This window comes from Onychostoma macrolepis, chromosome 10 (genome assembly GCF_012432095.1).
Source record: "Onychostoma macrolepis isolate SWU-2019 chromosome 10, ASM1243209v1, whole genome shotgun sequence".
Classification (NCBI taxonomy): Eukaryota; Metazoa; Chordata; class Actinopteri; order Cypriniformes; family Cyprinidae; genus Onychostoma; species Onychostoma macrolepis.
The window spans coordinates 4,718,874-4,735,651 of NC_081164.1; the positions used below are offsets into that span (position 1 = coordinate 4,718,874).

Below are 16,778 nucleotides of genomic sequence, written 5' to 3' on the forward strand. Positions count from 1 at the left end.
TTGTCACTGCGCCACTCTTTTTTAATGAAGTCATATTTATACAGACTATTTCTACTTTCTTCTAATTACATTAGAAAACAGAGATCCTGAAAAACAATTATATGTAATTACCTAGTTTTGTAAAAGTGGCACATCTTACCCCACTCTCCACAACCTTGTTGTCTCTGCCTGATTTGCTCAGAGTCTCTGTTCTTCAAACAGCATTTGTTTATGTAGTTTGCATGTGTTTTCTTGTTGCACTCCAGAACTTCAGCATGTCTGTTCCTGCCAGTGATGATGGTGGTGTGTCTCGCCATCTGATTGCATGTGCTGATATAATATGCAAATATGGTAGATGTGTGCTGGTGGACGGGAAGCCCACCTGTGATTGTCAGCTGGGCTACATTGGAGACACCTGTAATGAAACAATCAATGACGCTCTGGCTCTACCACTCACCCTCGGCGTCCTGGCTGTCATCATTGGCTTTATCAGCCTGATCTTTGGGATGGCTTTTTTCCGGCGAAGGCAAAAGGCGAGGAAGAGGTGAGACTGAGATCTTTTTTTTAATCATTTAATTCAGGATTACATTAAAAATGCAGTTCATGCATACAGTGGGATGAATACACCTGATGTTTTTAATTTAGTCATTGTGAATAAATTAAAGAAAAAAACATAAAAGTATCATGATGAGGAGTGTATCATCTCTAGACCCTCATGACATGATCATTTTAACTTAGTCAATGTTAGTTCGGGTTGTAAAATGTCATGTGGTGCAACTCCTCAAACTTGATTATATTTATAAATGAATAATGATGTTTGTAAATATTACTTTTTAACTTTTAACTTAACAATTAAAGGAATAGTTCACCCAAAAATAAAAATCTGCTGAAAATTTACTCACCCTCAGGCCATCTGAGATGTACAGTAGATGAGTTTTTTTTTTTCATCATATTTGGAGAAATGTAGCATTGCATCACTTGCTATAAGCAATGGATGCTCTGCAGTGAATGGGTGCCGTCAGAATGAGAGTCCAAACAGCTGATAAAAACATCACAATAATCCACAAGTAATCCACACCACTCCAGTACATCAATCAACATCTTGTGAAGAGAAAAGGTGCGAGTTTGTAAGAAACAAATCCATCGTTAAAGCATTTTTAACTTCAAACCGTTGCTTCTGGCTTCCTCCACTGAAAAAAAAAAACAGATGAACAAAAACAGCTCTAAACAAATATGTTGGTGGATTTTGAGAACAGCAGGAGATGGACTTTTTCACTGGAGGAAGCGTTATTATGTATTATGAACTCATATTTTGGCCAGAAGCGATGGTTTAAAGTTAAAATGCTATAACGATGGATTTGTTTCTTCCAAACATGCAGCTTTTCACTTCACAAGACATTAACTGATGGACTGGAGTGATGTGGATTATTGTGATGTTTTTATCATCTGTTTGGACTCTCATTCTGACGGCACCCATTCACTGCAGAGCATCCACTGGTGAGCAAGTCACGTAATGCTACATTTCTACAAATGAAGAAACAAACTCATCTACATCTTGGATGGCCTGAGGATGAGTACATTTTCAACACATTTTCGTTTTTGGGTGAACTACTCCTTTAAAGTGTGTGTACTCGCATGCATTCAAAGTGTAAGGAATTTTTTAAATTAATTTTTACTTAAAGGTTACACCATGACAGCTTTACAGTTTTTAGATTTACAGTATAATTACATGAAATGTTATAACGTTTATTCCAAACTATAACTTAATGAAACTAGCATGAATACAAAAAGTAAATTTCTAAGAATTTGGCACATTATTAAACTCTCCTTTTTATTGAACACACCTTTGTGTCATTGCATGTCAGACTTTTGCGTTTTAAGGGAACTGAGAACTTGATTTCAGTGTTGCGTGATTTGCAGTGATGAAAAAGTCTGTAAACCAAATTTATCATTTTGTTAACAGAAAACAGGCAGCTGAAGAAGCCCTGTTAAGAAATGCAGCACATCTTTAACATGTTTTAATGCAGGGTGCCATAAAATAGGTTTGTTGTTCTACATCACAGTGACTCAATTGAACTCTATTATAATCACAATATGGTAACTCACTCATTTCTCTCTCTCTCTGTTTCCCTCTTCAAACAGTACCATCAACACATGAAGCACTCACACTCCAATTAAATAAACTTTCGACCATGACACCTAACTCGCACTTAAATGTGCATGAATAAAGATACATTCATTTCATGTTATACTGGTGTACATATGTAGGTATTGAAGTAGCACCGAATGCACTCAACATTAACTGAAAACTATTGTCTGTGAAATACGTGAAGTCCGCAGCACATTTGAATAATTCTAGAACATGACTTGGCGTACCTGCAGGGGAGACGTTAAACATGCATTGACTGGTTCCTCAAACATGCCAGGTATTTCAGTGCTGTTTTTCTGCTGTTATATTTAGCTCAGTCCTGACTGGTGAGTTTGAATAACTGAAAGCTGAATAGTTTCATGGACTGATAAGCCACAGTCAAGTATCTTTTTCAATCATTTATGGAAAACAGTCACGCCATTTTATTTGTTTTATGGGTTTTGGTTGTATTTACTTTTACTTTTGGAGTTTCACAAACAACTTTCAGCATTCAACCTTTTTTATTTAGTTTAGTAGAGGTCTCATTCAGCTGTTAACATGACTGTCTGTACAGCATTTTGAATAAAGATATTTGTTTTTTTGTCTGTTTCTAGTTCATATTTCAGTCTGAATATCTGATTCAGTGCATTTCAACAATATTTGCTATATTTTGGGTGATATGTTTCCACATGAAAAGGACTTTTCATGTGACATTTCCTGATTAAGGCATCTTTATCCATGTAAATTAATTAATTTCACATTTAGTTTGCTATATACTTTAGTTTTAATGCCCCTAGTTTCTGTTATCAATATGTATATAATTGCATATTTGAGTTCATGTTGAAATATTCCATTATAAATTACAAAGGTAAGTGCATTTTTGTTCACTATATATATATATATATATATATATATATTATTATTATTATTGTAATGTCTGCAACAATCATTCTTCTTAAAAGTTAAAAGTGTTTTCTTATATTTCCTCTGGTCCTTGGATTAGGGACTGTTTTTTTGTAAAACAGTAGTTATCAATACAGTGTTTGCTTTTAATAAATAGTGCTTTAATACAAAAAAACACAAATAAAATGAAGAACCATTACAGATGATGGATTGCTGTTTAGAAAGCACACAAACCTTGACCCCAATGGGAAATTACAGTAAAATAAAGTCATTATAATCTTATTTATCCCCTTCTTCCTTTATCTGGATGCATGGTGTAAGACCATTTAACCTCGTTTGCGCTGCTGCACTTATATGTATCTGTTTTATAGTTAATGATTAACTTTATTAATTTATTGTTGTAATACATGTTGTCTTTTGATGTGTAACAGGGAAGTTTGTTTTGTACTTCCAGACTGAAGGTATACGCTGCCTGCTCACTGTCTCTCAAGAAGCAGCTGATCATTTATTATGCAATGGCAGAAAGTATTTATATGTGATATTAATGTATAGCCACAGGTTTAAATGTAAAAACAAAATAACACAAAAACTAGATATTGAATACAACAGAGCAATATACTTCATATCTATCACTTCATTGTTCACATGACTCATGGATCAGTTGACAATTCAAACATGACCCACATGCAGGGGAGATAAAACTGAAACAACCAGTATTACTAGTTACACTGCATCACAGACCTCTTTTGACTAACTTTAGGTTGTTTTTCCACAGCGAAAGAAAATATTGCACAATTCATTGTTCAAATGAGCTCATTTTTATCAAATCAAATCTTGCAGTATTATTGTGATATATTATTAGGATATCTTCCATTAAGATGCATGATTTGATTTTAACCTGCGTCACAAACCTCATCTTTCAACAGGAAGTTATATTTTGTCTATTTACAACTCTAAAAACCTTCATATTGCTTAGCTTAAATGTGCAACTGGCATGCACAATCAGTAACTCTTGTAAACGTAAAATACTTGTAAAAGTAAGAAAAAGACTGGTGTAACAAGTGTATGGTCATCTACACTTAAAAATAAAGCGGGTTTTTTTGTGCAGCGGTGCCATAGAAGAACCTTTCAGTGAAAACAAAACATTTCTTCTAAAGTACCATAAAAATCTAAATATAAAGAACTTTTGTGCAATCGAAAGGTTCCATGGATGTTAAAGGTGACAACAAAGAATCTTAATTTAGTGCAGTTGTTCAAACATCTCTCAGGTACTTAACATCTCACAAAATATTCACAGTACGTACTGACTAAGTTAGCAATTTCACAGGTCGGCATCGTAAGGTCTTCCGGTGTAGGATGTGTTGACGGATCCTCTATCTCTGGGTTTAGCTCTTGGGAAGTCCAGGTCGTCGTCCAGTGACTTCTGCGAGTACGGCACGCTGCTTTCAGTGCTCCTGCTGAAGCTTCTCGGCATGTTGACCCTCGGCAGAGGCGTCGGTCTGTCCCTTGCCGGCCGCTGTGTTGTGTTGGTTCGAGGCTTTTCTCCACGGTTGCGTCCACCGCAGCAGGAGCAAATCCCGAGGAACATCACGAAACCCCCAAGGACCTCCATGATGCCTCCGATGTAGCCCAAAACGATGCAGTATCCCACGCGAATGTCATCCGTTCTGTTTGGATCTCTTTTGACGGAGGTGGAATTGATGCTGGTGAGGATATGAGTGTACCACGCAATGGGAATGATGGTCAGGGCTCCAGAGCAGAAGATAAGGAGGCCACCCAAAGAAGCCAGTATCCATCTGGGTTTGTCCTTCCAGCATCTGACTCCAGGTGTTGCCAATGAAAGGCCGAGCACCGTCACGATCAATGACGCGATCATCATTCCTTTAGCGATCGGAATGATCTGGCTGTTAAAATAAATTTGGTCGTTGCCTTGCTGGTTGCACAGTTGGGATCTAGATGTTGTGGAGGTCCTGCAGATGTCCCAGATTCCCTGTTCCACCACCAGATCCGAAGGCTCGCTTGCCAGGTTGTTGATGGTGCGCCAGTTGGGCGCGACTGTGCTGGTCAGGTTCAGGATCCATCCGCAGGGGGCCAGGACCATGCCGAATATCAGAATCCCCGGTGTCCGCATGGCTGAGGTTTGAGTTGCTGTCCGCTTCTGAAGCGAGTTGAGTGTGTCTGCTGCTTAAGAAGAAACATACTGAAACTTGGAGGAGGTGGTTCCGTATGATTAGCATCTGAAGGGTGTGGTGTTGAATATCTGGTTCAAACATAGACAAAACTGGTTTTCGATGCATGCCGTGTTTCAGCCGAACCTGGAACACCAGTATGCAGGGCTAGAGGATAAATAGAAGAGACTGGGGCAAGTTGTCTCAAATAAATGTTTCAGGTCAAACATTCATCTGCATATACTTTTGTTCAATAGCAAGTTGTCTATGTTGGTTTCAATCACCTAGTCCAAAATTGTCTTAAAATAAAACGTTTCACACACTTATGCCTTTTCATTTCATTCATGCAGTTCATTCATTAAGTTCATAATTGGGCCAAATAAAGTTGCAATATACATTTTTGCTGTTTCATTTTTTCCCCCATGTTTTTGGTTTGTTTGATTGTTTCACAACTGCTTTGCAGTTTACATTATGCTGAAAGCCAACACATGGTCAGTAATTATAGATGTTATAATACTAATACATTTTATCATGCTGATGAGTTACTATATTACTTATTGTACATGCAAATATAATAGGTTCATAAATAAAAAAAATGTAAAATCACATTTAAAAACAGCAAAAAGAGGATAACATTTATTCTTGGAATGCATAAAATTGTACTCGACATGTTCAAAATGAACAGTTTGTAAATGTATTTTTTATTATATTAATGCAGGTAAATATATGAGGACATCGTTCATCCATCACAATCATAAACATACAGAAAAATAAACAGCCTTCAATCATTTGCCCTAAATTTGATGTGTGGACGTCAATTACGACATCACCGTTCACAAAAACTTCCACAGAGATATTCTGCATATCATTCTGTCTATCGTAAACACCAGTGACAGACATTTCTGCAAACATTCAAAGATTAGCCTCCTTCAGAAGAATGTATTTGCTTTTTGTACTTGGTATAACTGTACAAACTCGAGACGTTCCTGATGAGTTAAATATTTACACATTAGTAGGCTACAAAAAGACATTGAAGGTATAGGCCTACTGCTACTACAACGATGAGGGCCTCGCAATATAAAGTGCAATGTACAAAACCAAACTAATGGTGTTAGTGCTCTTCAATAGAACTTCAAAACCTTAACAGGTACAATATTTATGATGGTAACCATAGTTTCCGCTAAAATACTATAGCTGACATGACCGATAACATCCATGATAATACAGGTGGTAAAACAAAAGGCCACATGATGAATTACAGTTAATCAAAATAGCCTTTCCGTGAACCACGGCTAATAAAAACATATACAAACAGTAGGCCTATACACACACACTAAAATAATGTTCAACATGAACTAAACATCCTAAAATGTAACTTGAAACACATGACTTGCAATAAAAATATGTGTAAACAACTATATAAAATTTAGGCCACTTCCTTTTACGGTTTTCACTGTAAATTTTACAGTGACTCTAAGATTTACTTAGAAAAACGGCATTTTTCATTGTAAAATATAAGGCACTTACATTGTAAATTTCAATGTTAACCTTAGCCAACCTGAAAACAAACCAAAAAAAAAAATTTGCAAACTTATAGTCAAAGAAAAATTTGGTTAATTAAAAAAGTTGCTCAAAAAAACACTTTTATGAAAACTTTAATATACTAAGTAAACTTATTTTCTGAGGCAATAAGTCTTTCTAAGTTAACAAATTAAGATTTTCAGTGTACAAAATAAATATTTTTCCACAATATTTTATATTAACCTCTTAACTGTCACCCCCAATTTTGAACACGGACATGAAAGTGCACTATCTGAACTTAAATTGTTATAATTCATGAACGAATTTCCTAGGTAAAGCAATGTCAGATTTTATTTTGAGGTTTTAAGCTTTCAACTGAAATATAGCATTATGATGAGAAGGATAAAATACTTCACTCAAAAGGTCAAAACTGTTATGATGTAGATTTTTGAGGAGCACTCTTGTCATAAATTAATCTATTACTGTTCCTACATAATTTGCAACAACAACAAAAAAACAAACAAACAAACAAAAAAAACAGTGGTAAAGATTAGGATTTAATTGTAATATAGCGAAGTAAACTTAGGCTTCCTCTGAGAGGACGGGTGACAGTTAAGAGGTTAAATGTCTAAATGAATCTAATATATATTTAAGGGTATACAGTACTGTCATTATAAAGAGAAACTAACTGATTTAATCTGATCGACAATCGCGAATATTACGCGGTAAACGATGGTTATCGTGGTGATTTTCGTAAGGCTTCTTGCGTGCAGTTTGTTCACAAGATTAAAAGTTTGTTCTTTCACAAATCTGTGTCGTAAGGTCGTGCTTTATAAGCAGTGCTCGTCGCTGGTCTGCTGTCCTGTTGTCTCTTGGCCCGAGCGAAGTCCATCTCGCTTTGTTTGGAGTAATAGGGGACGCTGCTGCCGCTGCTGACGCTGGGCACCGTGTCTCTGCGCGGCGGAGCGGGATCACGCCTCGGCCTTTCATCGCGCTTCCGACCGCTGCAGCGCCGGCACAAACCGATGGACATCACCAGCCCACCGAGGACCTCCATGATGCCGCCGATGAAGCCCAGCACCAGGCAGTATCCCACACGAACATCGGTGGATGCGGAGAAGATGGAGGTCATGGTGTGCGTGTACCACGCCACTGGGATGATGGTGAGGACCCCTGAGATGAAGATGAGGAGACCTCCGACCCCAGCGACCGTCCAGTGCGGTTTCTCAGTCCAGCATCGCACTCCAGCTGTTGCCACGCCGATGGCAATGACATTGAGAATGAGCGACGACAGCATCAGACCTCTGGCGATCTGGATGATCTGGGCGCTGAAGTACTGCGTGTCCTGCTGGTTGCACTGAATATCCCGGGACGATGTGAAAGTCCTGCAGATGTCCCATAATCCTTGCTGGAGGACCAGGTCGCTGGGTTCTCCCGGGATGTTGTTGATCGTTCGCCAGGCTGGTGCCACGGTGCTGGTCAGCTCCAGGATCCAGCCGCACGGCGCGAGCACCATCCCAAAAATAAAAATCCCTGGAGTTCGCATGATGATGATGGCGAGGGAGATCACAAAAAGTGACTTGCTGGCAATGGATGGATTTGTTTCCTGTTGTTTAAAAAGTAGCTGGGCAGCAGGAACTTCTCGTGGGAGGATCCCGTAAAATCTGGCTATTGTTGAACGTCACGTGACTGTCTGCGCTTGTCAACATCAAAACCGCTCCAGGTTTCGATAACCTGTCCTAGGCGCACCTGTGGAGCCCCGCCCACTGAGTCTTACATCACGCGCGACACGAAAGATTCAGGGGAGACTCTGGTGCTGATGGTGATCATTGCGAATAAAGTTAATAAAGCTGATAGTTTAATTGGAATATGTTGTCAATTTCATTTTATATAGCATTTTTTTTTTCTACTCAGCTTTTTAAAATAAACAAGACCCAATGTATTTTTGTATGGAGGGCCATATTACTTAAGATTAAATCATTAAATACATGTTGAAATATATAAATAAATCGTTAAATACATAATTAAATGACTAAATACATAACTAAATGCATAAATAAATATTAATTAATTCTTTCTTTCAATCATTTATTTAGGCCTTTTTATTTGTTTATTAGTTAGTTTGATTGTTTATTTAAATAATTCATTTTCATTTTATTTCATTTTCATGGTTACCTGCCGACAACCATAATCCTGAAAATGAAATCTGAAGGAAATAAATGGAATGAATGATTTATTTATTTATTTATTATGCATTTAATTATTTAAATATGTATTTAATGATTTAATTATGTATTTTAAAATGTATTTACATATTTCAACATTTAATATTTTATTTTTGATTTCACTTTGTCATTTATGTAATTTATTTTAACACATAGAACCTTTATTTTTAATTTGAGAAAAACTATAGTTTAATTTATTATAATATGTTATTGTTTTGAACATTTTGTAAAAAAATGTAAGAATAAAAAGGAAAGGAAAGAAAAGGAAAAGGGAAAAAATAATATATAGATATTATATTAGTTAAGTTTAAACAAGTTCAAATAACAATGTGTTGGGTTCTATGGGTTATTTTCCAATCTCTTTTATCTTTTTTAAAAATCTTTTCTTTTAATTTGATGAATTTCTGTTATCTAAAAAGTTTAGTGATATGACTGCGATTGTCAACCAGTGCTTGTCTGCTTTGCTCTGTAATCAACATACAGCTTTTGAGTGCATTGTTTTCGCAATTTATGCTGCATTAAAACCAATCCTAACATTAAAAGGAAATAAATGTTAATCAAATAAAATAGAATAAATAAAATTATTTTATTTCAGTTAGTTGCAAAGGCAACATTTCTAATTTTCATTTATTTAAATCATTGTCTCATTATCATTTAGTTAAACTTGATGTACCATAAAAAAAATTAAAGTAGCAAATAAAACTATTAATAAAAGATTATTGCAGTATGTTTTACAAGAAAATACTATTTCAGTCTTTATTTATCACATTTAATTCAATGTGGTAATTAATAATTAATTCATTAAAACTATACAGACATTTTAAGGGGACATTCTATTTGGGGGGCTAAACAACAAACAAACTAATTCAAAATATTAATAAAAAATGATACTAAAATAAGACTGCTCTAGACTGCTTTAAGTGCTGCATTCTGAATGTGCCGGCACCTTGTCATTTTCTGTACAGGTTGTTGCATCATTTTGGAGACAGAAATGCGGATGGAAATGCACACTCGAAACCACGAAAGCATGTTTGAAATGACATCCTGACATACAGTAACAGTCACTCTGAAACTACAGCCGTTCCCTGAACACACCTCTAAATCATGAATGAAGCTACACTGCTTTCTGTTTAGACTGTTCTATTATTCCTTCCTGTTTCACAGTTAGCTGCTTATCTGCTGACAGAATGAATGCACCTGATATGTTTCTAAAATACCAGTTTAAACTAGTCTAAGCTGGTTTGTTGTCCCTGGCTTGTTTAAGATAGTTTATCTGGTTCCCCAGACTAGCCAACCGGGCGTTAAACTGATTAAGCTGAAGGCCAAGAGCAGAGCAAACCTATTTGCCAGCTTAGACCAGCAAACCACATTATGCTGGTGATTTCAGCAGGTTTTGTTCTGTTTTGTACAATTATGTTCATCGCCATAATGCATTTGTGAGTTGCAAAACAAAGTCAACACGGCCTTTGTTCCTACTGTGCTCCACCTATATGACTCTCTACACATATTGTGGCATATTTTGACAGATCATGATGGAATGTGGTTTGGAATGATGATAAACCTGACTAAGTAGTCTCAGCATATGTAATGATGAAACGGCAAGAAAACTGCATGTCGTTTCAGCCTGTAGTCTTGCTAGCAATTGTGCCTAATCCTGAAAATGAACAATAATCACAATGTTATAATTATACCCAGTGATTGATATTAATATCTGACACCTTTAACATTCTTATGACAGTTTCAATGATATAAGCTAGTCTAATTTTAGGCTTTATTGAGAACTATACTATGATAATTTACTCTGAAATTAGCCTACTACACAAATAGGCTGTAATTTTTCGGCCTCCCTGTTGTATTTATCCATTATTTTTCCCCACTTGTCATTTCAGGGCTTCGTATTAATAAAATGCATTGTATTTAACAGAATGTTTCTCTGAATTCTCACTTCGGGGCATTACCTTAGATTTGCTTCCACCTAGTGGTCAGTTTTAGTTATAACACCCTTTACACGTGGTCTCTTACGTTTACATATTATACTTCGTTAATGTTTATATTTGGTCCCCAGCCAACATTTGTGTATTTTAATAACACCATCTGCCTAGAAAGCACATTTGCCGTCTCTTTATTTGCTCATCTTATATGGCACATTATAGGAGGTCACAGTGGCCCGGAGGCGTGCTCTCGACCTGCGCGTGAGAATTTCCTTCTTGTCACTCACATGTGTTACAGTGCGATACAGAAACTGTTCAACAGTCGCAGCGGTGGACGCAGAAAGAGGAAGGAAAATGAAGATGCACTTTTCAACGGTGGTGATATTAGCAGGTATGTTTAAAATGGTTTTTAGACACAAATTCAAGTGTTCATTTTATATTAGGCTATATGTATTTTCTGTTATAGCTGCTTATTATTTATAAGTTATGTACAACAAGCCTGCTCATATCCATCCAAATTATTTAATAGGCCTTTAAATTACACTGCTTCTGCTATTGTAGTTATATTTATATGTGACGTGTAATAATGTGTAGCCTAATATTAAAAAGTACACTAATAATTCATTCAAAACACTTGTGCGACTAAAATCCTTTGTCGACACGTGTAACTCATGAATATGTGTTACTTTAGTTTTAATAAAGCGTAATAAAGGTAGCCTATTTATAAAAGCCGCAAATGAATGAACGTGTAACTACTGAACATTAAGGTATGGACTACTTTACAAAAGCATTTCCTGTTTTAAGAAATAGTTTCAGTTTTACGCTGAAGGTGTGTTTTGTTGACACTAGTTCAAAAATGCATTGAGCTTATAGCTTATAGCTTATATGGTGCGTGAGTTAATATAGACTTCTCTTGCTTGTTTTTGTGTGCGTGACAGGTTGGATGATATTTGGAGGCAGCACTGAAACAACTACATTTACCTCAGATGTAGCGACATCACCTTCACTAACGCACACAACATCAGCAGATTCCACTGAGACACAATCAACGACTGAATCCGTCTCCACGATCCACAATATAAATGAAACAACAACTGAGTCCCCACAAAGTGTGAACATGAGCACTACGAACAGCCCTACTCATACAACATCAAATACAAGCTCTGACTATAACGCTACCTCTCCTGCGACGACTGAGCTCACGAGCGCAGCCTTCAATGCGACCAATGCCTCGACCACAGTCACATCGGCTTTGGTGTCTGGAACTTTGACAACATCCTCCTCAGAGAGCCATACCTCAGAGAACACAACTCTGGGAAGCACAAAACCGGGTATCACTACTGCCAATAGCACAAATACAACGATAATTTCTACGACTAAAACGGTGCCCACTACTTCACCAACAACAACAACAACAGCAGCAGCAACAACAACAACAACAGCAGCAGCAACAACAACAACAGCAGCAGCAACAATCACAAAAGCGGTAACAACCAAACCCTCAGATTCTGTTGACCAAGAAAAGAAAGAACCAGAGGCCCTGAGCTCAGGTATGAGTGCATTTTTTTTGGAAATGTGTGTAAATATTTCATTGTATTTCAAAGAATAGTATTATTTGAATACAGTGTGTTTCATGCGACTGTTGGCCTGTTTATATATAGGTTAAATAAGCATAACAATTTGATTGTTATTTGACTTTCTGCTCCAGATCTTAAGTAGGTCAAAGTGTATTTGTTTTATTTCCTTATGAGACTTTATCTATTGTTGCCTATATGGTTATATAAACAGGGTCAGTTCTGATAAATTCGGCCACAACCTATACAGCCTATTTTATTGAGGTTAACCACTTCAGTATTTTCTGAAGCGGCGCTAAGTTTAAGCTGAAATGTAACCATGCGTCCCTAAAATAGGTTTAGGATGAAATGTCTAGCATGAATTTCATTAGCTGAAGATCATAAAATTACAACCCTGTTATTTGTTAAGCCTGTAATAAAACTATATTGTCAAATGCAAAGATCTTGGGTATCAATGAAGGTCAGAGACAGGTTAGTGTTTTCAACAACTGGATTTGTTATTTTGTACACATCCAAAGCACTGATTCCCAAACACTTTAGGAGTGTCTGAAGTTAATATTTAATACAGTAACTGAGTGATTGCACCATTAACAGTTCGCTAGCCTTTTCCTGTAAAGGTTCAAATGTTCCTCACCCTTTTCATAACCATCTATGATGTTTGCCCTTTGTACTGCGTTGATAACTTATGTTCAATGGCAGCTAAGTGTCACTGTCTGGGATGTATAGGAATTTGAACGAGAACTTACTGGAAAAGCTGTGCCTGAAAGTGATAGTGCCATCTGGACACTTCAGCCACGCTTAAAACTGTCTGAATATCTTATTACTGAATAACAATGGTCATCTGCAAACAATATGCTAGAGCTTTTCTCAGAACTCATTTTTGCTCAGTGAAGTTTAGTTAAATGGTGTTACAGTGATTTTCAGTGGATGTGTGAAGTCATTTCTCCTCAAGTTCACACACCTGAAGAACCACAGGTTTAACGAATCACATGGACACAATTCACTAGCATGTGTCAACCACAAAGTGGAACAATAATTTTGTCTTCATTTTGAACGCTATATCAATTGTTTTATCATTTCAAATCTTTTTGATTTCTTTTTGTGAATCATTTGAACTGAAAAGTGTGTTTATCTTTACTTCAAAGTTAATTACACCTGGTTTGATATTTTGTTAATGCAATGACATCGACATCTTTAAGCATGTCTTATACATTTTTGGGCCACATTTTTGTATGTGAAAAGAAAAGCTTTTTCATTCAGCTGCAGTTTGATTTGCCTTTTCAGTATCGTGTATATATGATATTTTGTATTGAATACAAGCAAGTAATTTTACTAGTCATATACCTGAAATAGCTTTCATGACTGATTTCTGTATGTCATGTATGATTCATCAAACTAAATCTTTTCCTTATTCCTTTCTAGCAAGTGTTGCTGCCATCGTAATTGGCTTTATTACCATTGTAGTAATTGTACTTGCTGGTGCGTACTACTTCAAAATGCGGTGAGTCAAGTAATTTGTAGCTTCCTTCCTTTTTTTCTTCCAAAGAATCTCATGGTGAATCTCACAAAGTCGATAATATAAATTACAAAGATAGTTTGTTTTAGGACTATTGCATTTTTTTTTTTTATTCTAAAAAGGTATGACTTTAATATTAGTGCTGTCAAACGATTAATCGCATCCAAAATAAGTTTTTGTTTACATAATATATGTGTGTGTACTGTGTATATTTATTATATATATACACACACATACAACATATATTTTGAAAATATTTACATGTATTTACATGTATATATTTATATTCATATAATTTATATCATATATAAATATATTTAATATATAAATGTAACATAATTTTCTTAAATATATACATGCATGCGTGTGTATTTATATATACATAATAAATATACACAGTACACACACATATATTATGTAAACAAAAACTTTTATTTGAGATGCGATTAATCGCGATTAATGGTTTGACAGCACTATTTAAAATAGATATTTGTCTTTAATTTTGGGGTAAAAATTATAATGAGTTTGTGACCCTTTAACGTTAAATTAAATACTAGGCTATAACAGAGACAGTGTTCATTTTCGTGATTATTGCTAATTGTCAGTGGCCTTATGATTTTGTTTGTTTGTTGCAGACGCTCTTCTTACGGACGTCTTTTGGATGATGGCGATCACAGCTCTGTGGGGAATTTTCTTAACCCAATGTTTGATGGCTAAATGGGGAAGTGTTGATGAAGAAACATTTGTTTCTAAAAAAAAACAAAACAACCTACACGTCTTTAGCAATGAATATGGTACCATCAGATTCAGTATTTTGGACCCAAAATAAGATGCACTGACCAGAATCATCAAGAAGTTTTAGAGTGTAGGCAAGACTTCCTGTGAGTATTAGTATGAAGGCAGGTTGCACGGCATTTTCGTCCTGTTCAAAGGAAATTTTAAGTGATGTCCTAGAAATTTCTTTTTTGTTTTTGTGTTTGTGTAATATATCATCTTGGGTATATTTTTCGACTTTTTCACGTTGCTTGCTTTATTTGTCTCATGATCATTTTTTAAGAGTAAATAAACCACATTACTTACATTAGCTGTAATTTTTCTAAATCGAAGCCTCACATCTCAAACAGGCCACTTGCGATCATTATTGGTCTCTAAAGAGTGACCTTATCATATACCATAATTACAGCTCTGGCCTCAGCTGTGGCCTCCCACTATTCATCCAAAGACAGTCTCTTTTTTAAACGTGAAGACCGTTTAACATTTCTGTAGCCTCAACAATAACAGATTTTTCCCTCTTGTCATTGTAATGGCAGGGACTCACAAGCAGCATGCAATTAAGCATTTAAACAGTCAAGACTGTTATTAGAGACTTAAAAATAAGCCATCAAGCAAATGGAGGCACATTAACAAAACATCTGGTGTTCTGGCCTGTTTGAGATTGGGTTTAGTTAGTCGTGCTACAGCAGTTTACCACATCCAGAAATGTATTTTTGAATGTTTAAAACAACTTACGTAGTTTCCTCTCCTAGTATTTTGTTACCTGTTTAACAGTAACTGTCGTTTCCTGTTTTTGCAAATGCTCTAGTTTCAAGAATGGTATAAACCACAGAAGCACTGTCTAAATCACTGGTCTAAAGCAGCAGCAACTGATTGTAAAACTGTCAATGTCTTTGTAAAATTATTGTATTAAAAATCCCTAATATATTATATCATATAATATATTTTTATTTCTTATTTCATGAGTACTTTATTGAACAGAACATTTGTTTAAAATCAAAGGAGTTCCTGTGCGTTATACTTTTTTCCTGTGTGATTAATATTTCATGCCACTTTCCATGAAGATGTTTTAGACAAACTATATTTAGACGGTGTCCCAAATTTTAGTTTCAAAAATGGCAAAACTCATATGAATAAATGAATGGAGAATAAAATAGCTCATATAAAATGTAGTTTGACCTTCTGAGGTTGACAGTTATCATTTTTGAACATGATGCGCCTGATCTCTCAAACCATTTGATTTTCATTTTGTCACCCAAAAATGAAAATTTGCTTAAAATTGACTCACTTGCAGGCCATTTAAGATTTGGAGAAATGTAGCATTCCATCGCTTGCTCACCAGTGGATCCTCTGCAGTGAATGGGTGAATGAGAATGAGAGTCCAAACAGCTGATAAAAACATCACAATAATCCACAAGTAATCCACACCACTCCAGTCCATCAGTTAATGTCTTGTGAAGCAAAAAGCTGTGTGTTTGTAAGAAACAAATCCATCATTAAAATGTTTTTAACTGAATCTGGTAAGAAATATCCACAGAGACTTTTACAGTATTTTGTCCCTAAGCGGCAGTTTAAAGTTAAAACACCTTAATGCTGAATTTATTTCTTGCAGACATGCAGCTTTTAGATTCAGAATTTGTGAGTCGTGTGGATTATTTGTGGATTATTATGACGTTTTTATCAGCTGTTTGGACTCTCATTCTGACGGCACCCATTCACTGCAGAGGATCCACTGGTGAGCAAGCGATGGAATGCTACATTTCTCCAAATCTGATGAAAAAACTCATATACATCTTAAATGGCCTGCAAGTGAGTAAATTTTAAGCAAATTTTCATTTTTGGGTGACAAAATGAAAATCAAATGGTTTGAGAGATCAGGTTCATCATGTTCAAAAAATTATAACTGTCAACCTCAGAAGGTCAAACTACATTTTATATGAGCTGTTTTATTCATATGAGTTTTGCCATTTTTGAAACTAAAATTCTGACGGCACCCATTCACTGCAGCATTTTTTTTTTTGTTCAGTGTAATTTACATGGTTAGATGTGATTTAAACTA

The 16,778-nt window shown here is 35.8% G+C and overlaps 3 protein-coding genes across 3 annotated transcripts; 1 reads left to right on the top strand and 2 right to left on the bottom strand.

Annotated features, from left to right (window-relative positions):
* Positions 1-3,149: 3,149 nt before the first annotated feature.
* On the bottom strand, positions 3,150-5,509 carry cldn23.1 (claudin 23.1). Its single transcript, XM_058789408.1, has one exon. The coding sequence runs from the start codon at positions 5,139-5,141 to the stop codon at positions 4,332-4,334; it is 810 nt and encodes a 269-aa protein (XP_058645391.1). The 5' UTR covers positions 5,142-5,509; the 3' UTR covers positions 3,150-4,331.
* A 340-nt stretch (positions 5,510-5,849) lies between these two features.
* On the bottom strand, positions 5,850-9,031 carry cldn23.2 (claudin 23.2). Its single transcript, XM_058789409.1, has one exon. It carries the CDS (start codon positions 8,243-8,245, stop codon positions 7,502-7,504), a length of 744 nt encoding a protein of 247 aa, XP_058645392.1. The 5' UTR covers positions 8,246-9,031; the 3' UTR covers positions 5,850-7,501.
* Positions 9,032-11,040: 2,009 nt separating this feature from the next.
* On the top strand, positions 11,041-15,676 carry parm1 (prostate androgen-regulated mucin-like protein 1). Its single transcript, XM_058789406.1, has 4 exons — positions 11,041-11,246; positions 11,794-12,405; positions 13,852-13,930; positions 14,581-15,676. The coding sequence occupies exons 1-4, from the start codon at positions 11,210-11,212 to the stop codon at positions 14,660-14,662; spliced, it is 810 nt and encodes a 269-aa protein (XP_058645389.1). The 5' UTR covers positions 11,041-11,209; the 3' UTR covers positions 14,663-15,676.
* Positions 15,677-16,778: the final 1,102 nt, after the last annotated feature.

Excerpts from the sequence above, each read along its gene's own strand:
- cldn23.1 (XM_058789408.1), bottom strand. The coding sequence starts at position 5,141 with ATGCGGACACCGGGGATTCTGATATTCGGCATGGTCCTGGCCCCCTGC.
- cldn23.2 (XM_058789409.1), bottom strand. The coding sequence starts at position 8,245 with ATGCGAACTCCAGGGATTTTTATTTTTGGGATGGTGCTCGCGCCGTGC.
- parm1 (XM_058789406.1), top strand. The coding sequence starts at position 11,210 with ATGAAGATGCACTTTTCAACGGTGGTGATATTAGCAG. Across the intron at positions 11,247-11,793 it reads AACGGTGGTGATATTAGCAG|GTTGGATGATATTTGGAGGC; the intron begins GTATGTTTAAAA and ends TGTGCGTGACAG. Across the intron at positions 13,931-14,580 it reads GCGTACTACTTCAAAATGCG|ACGCTCTTCTTACGGACGTC; the intron begins GTGAGTCAAGTA and ends TGTTTGTTGCAG.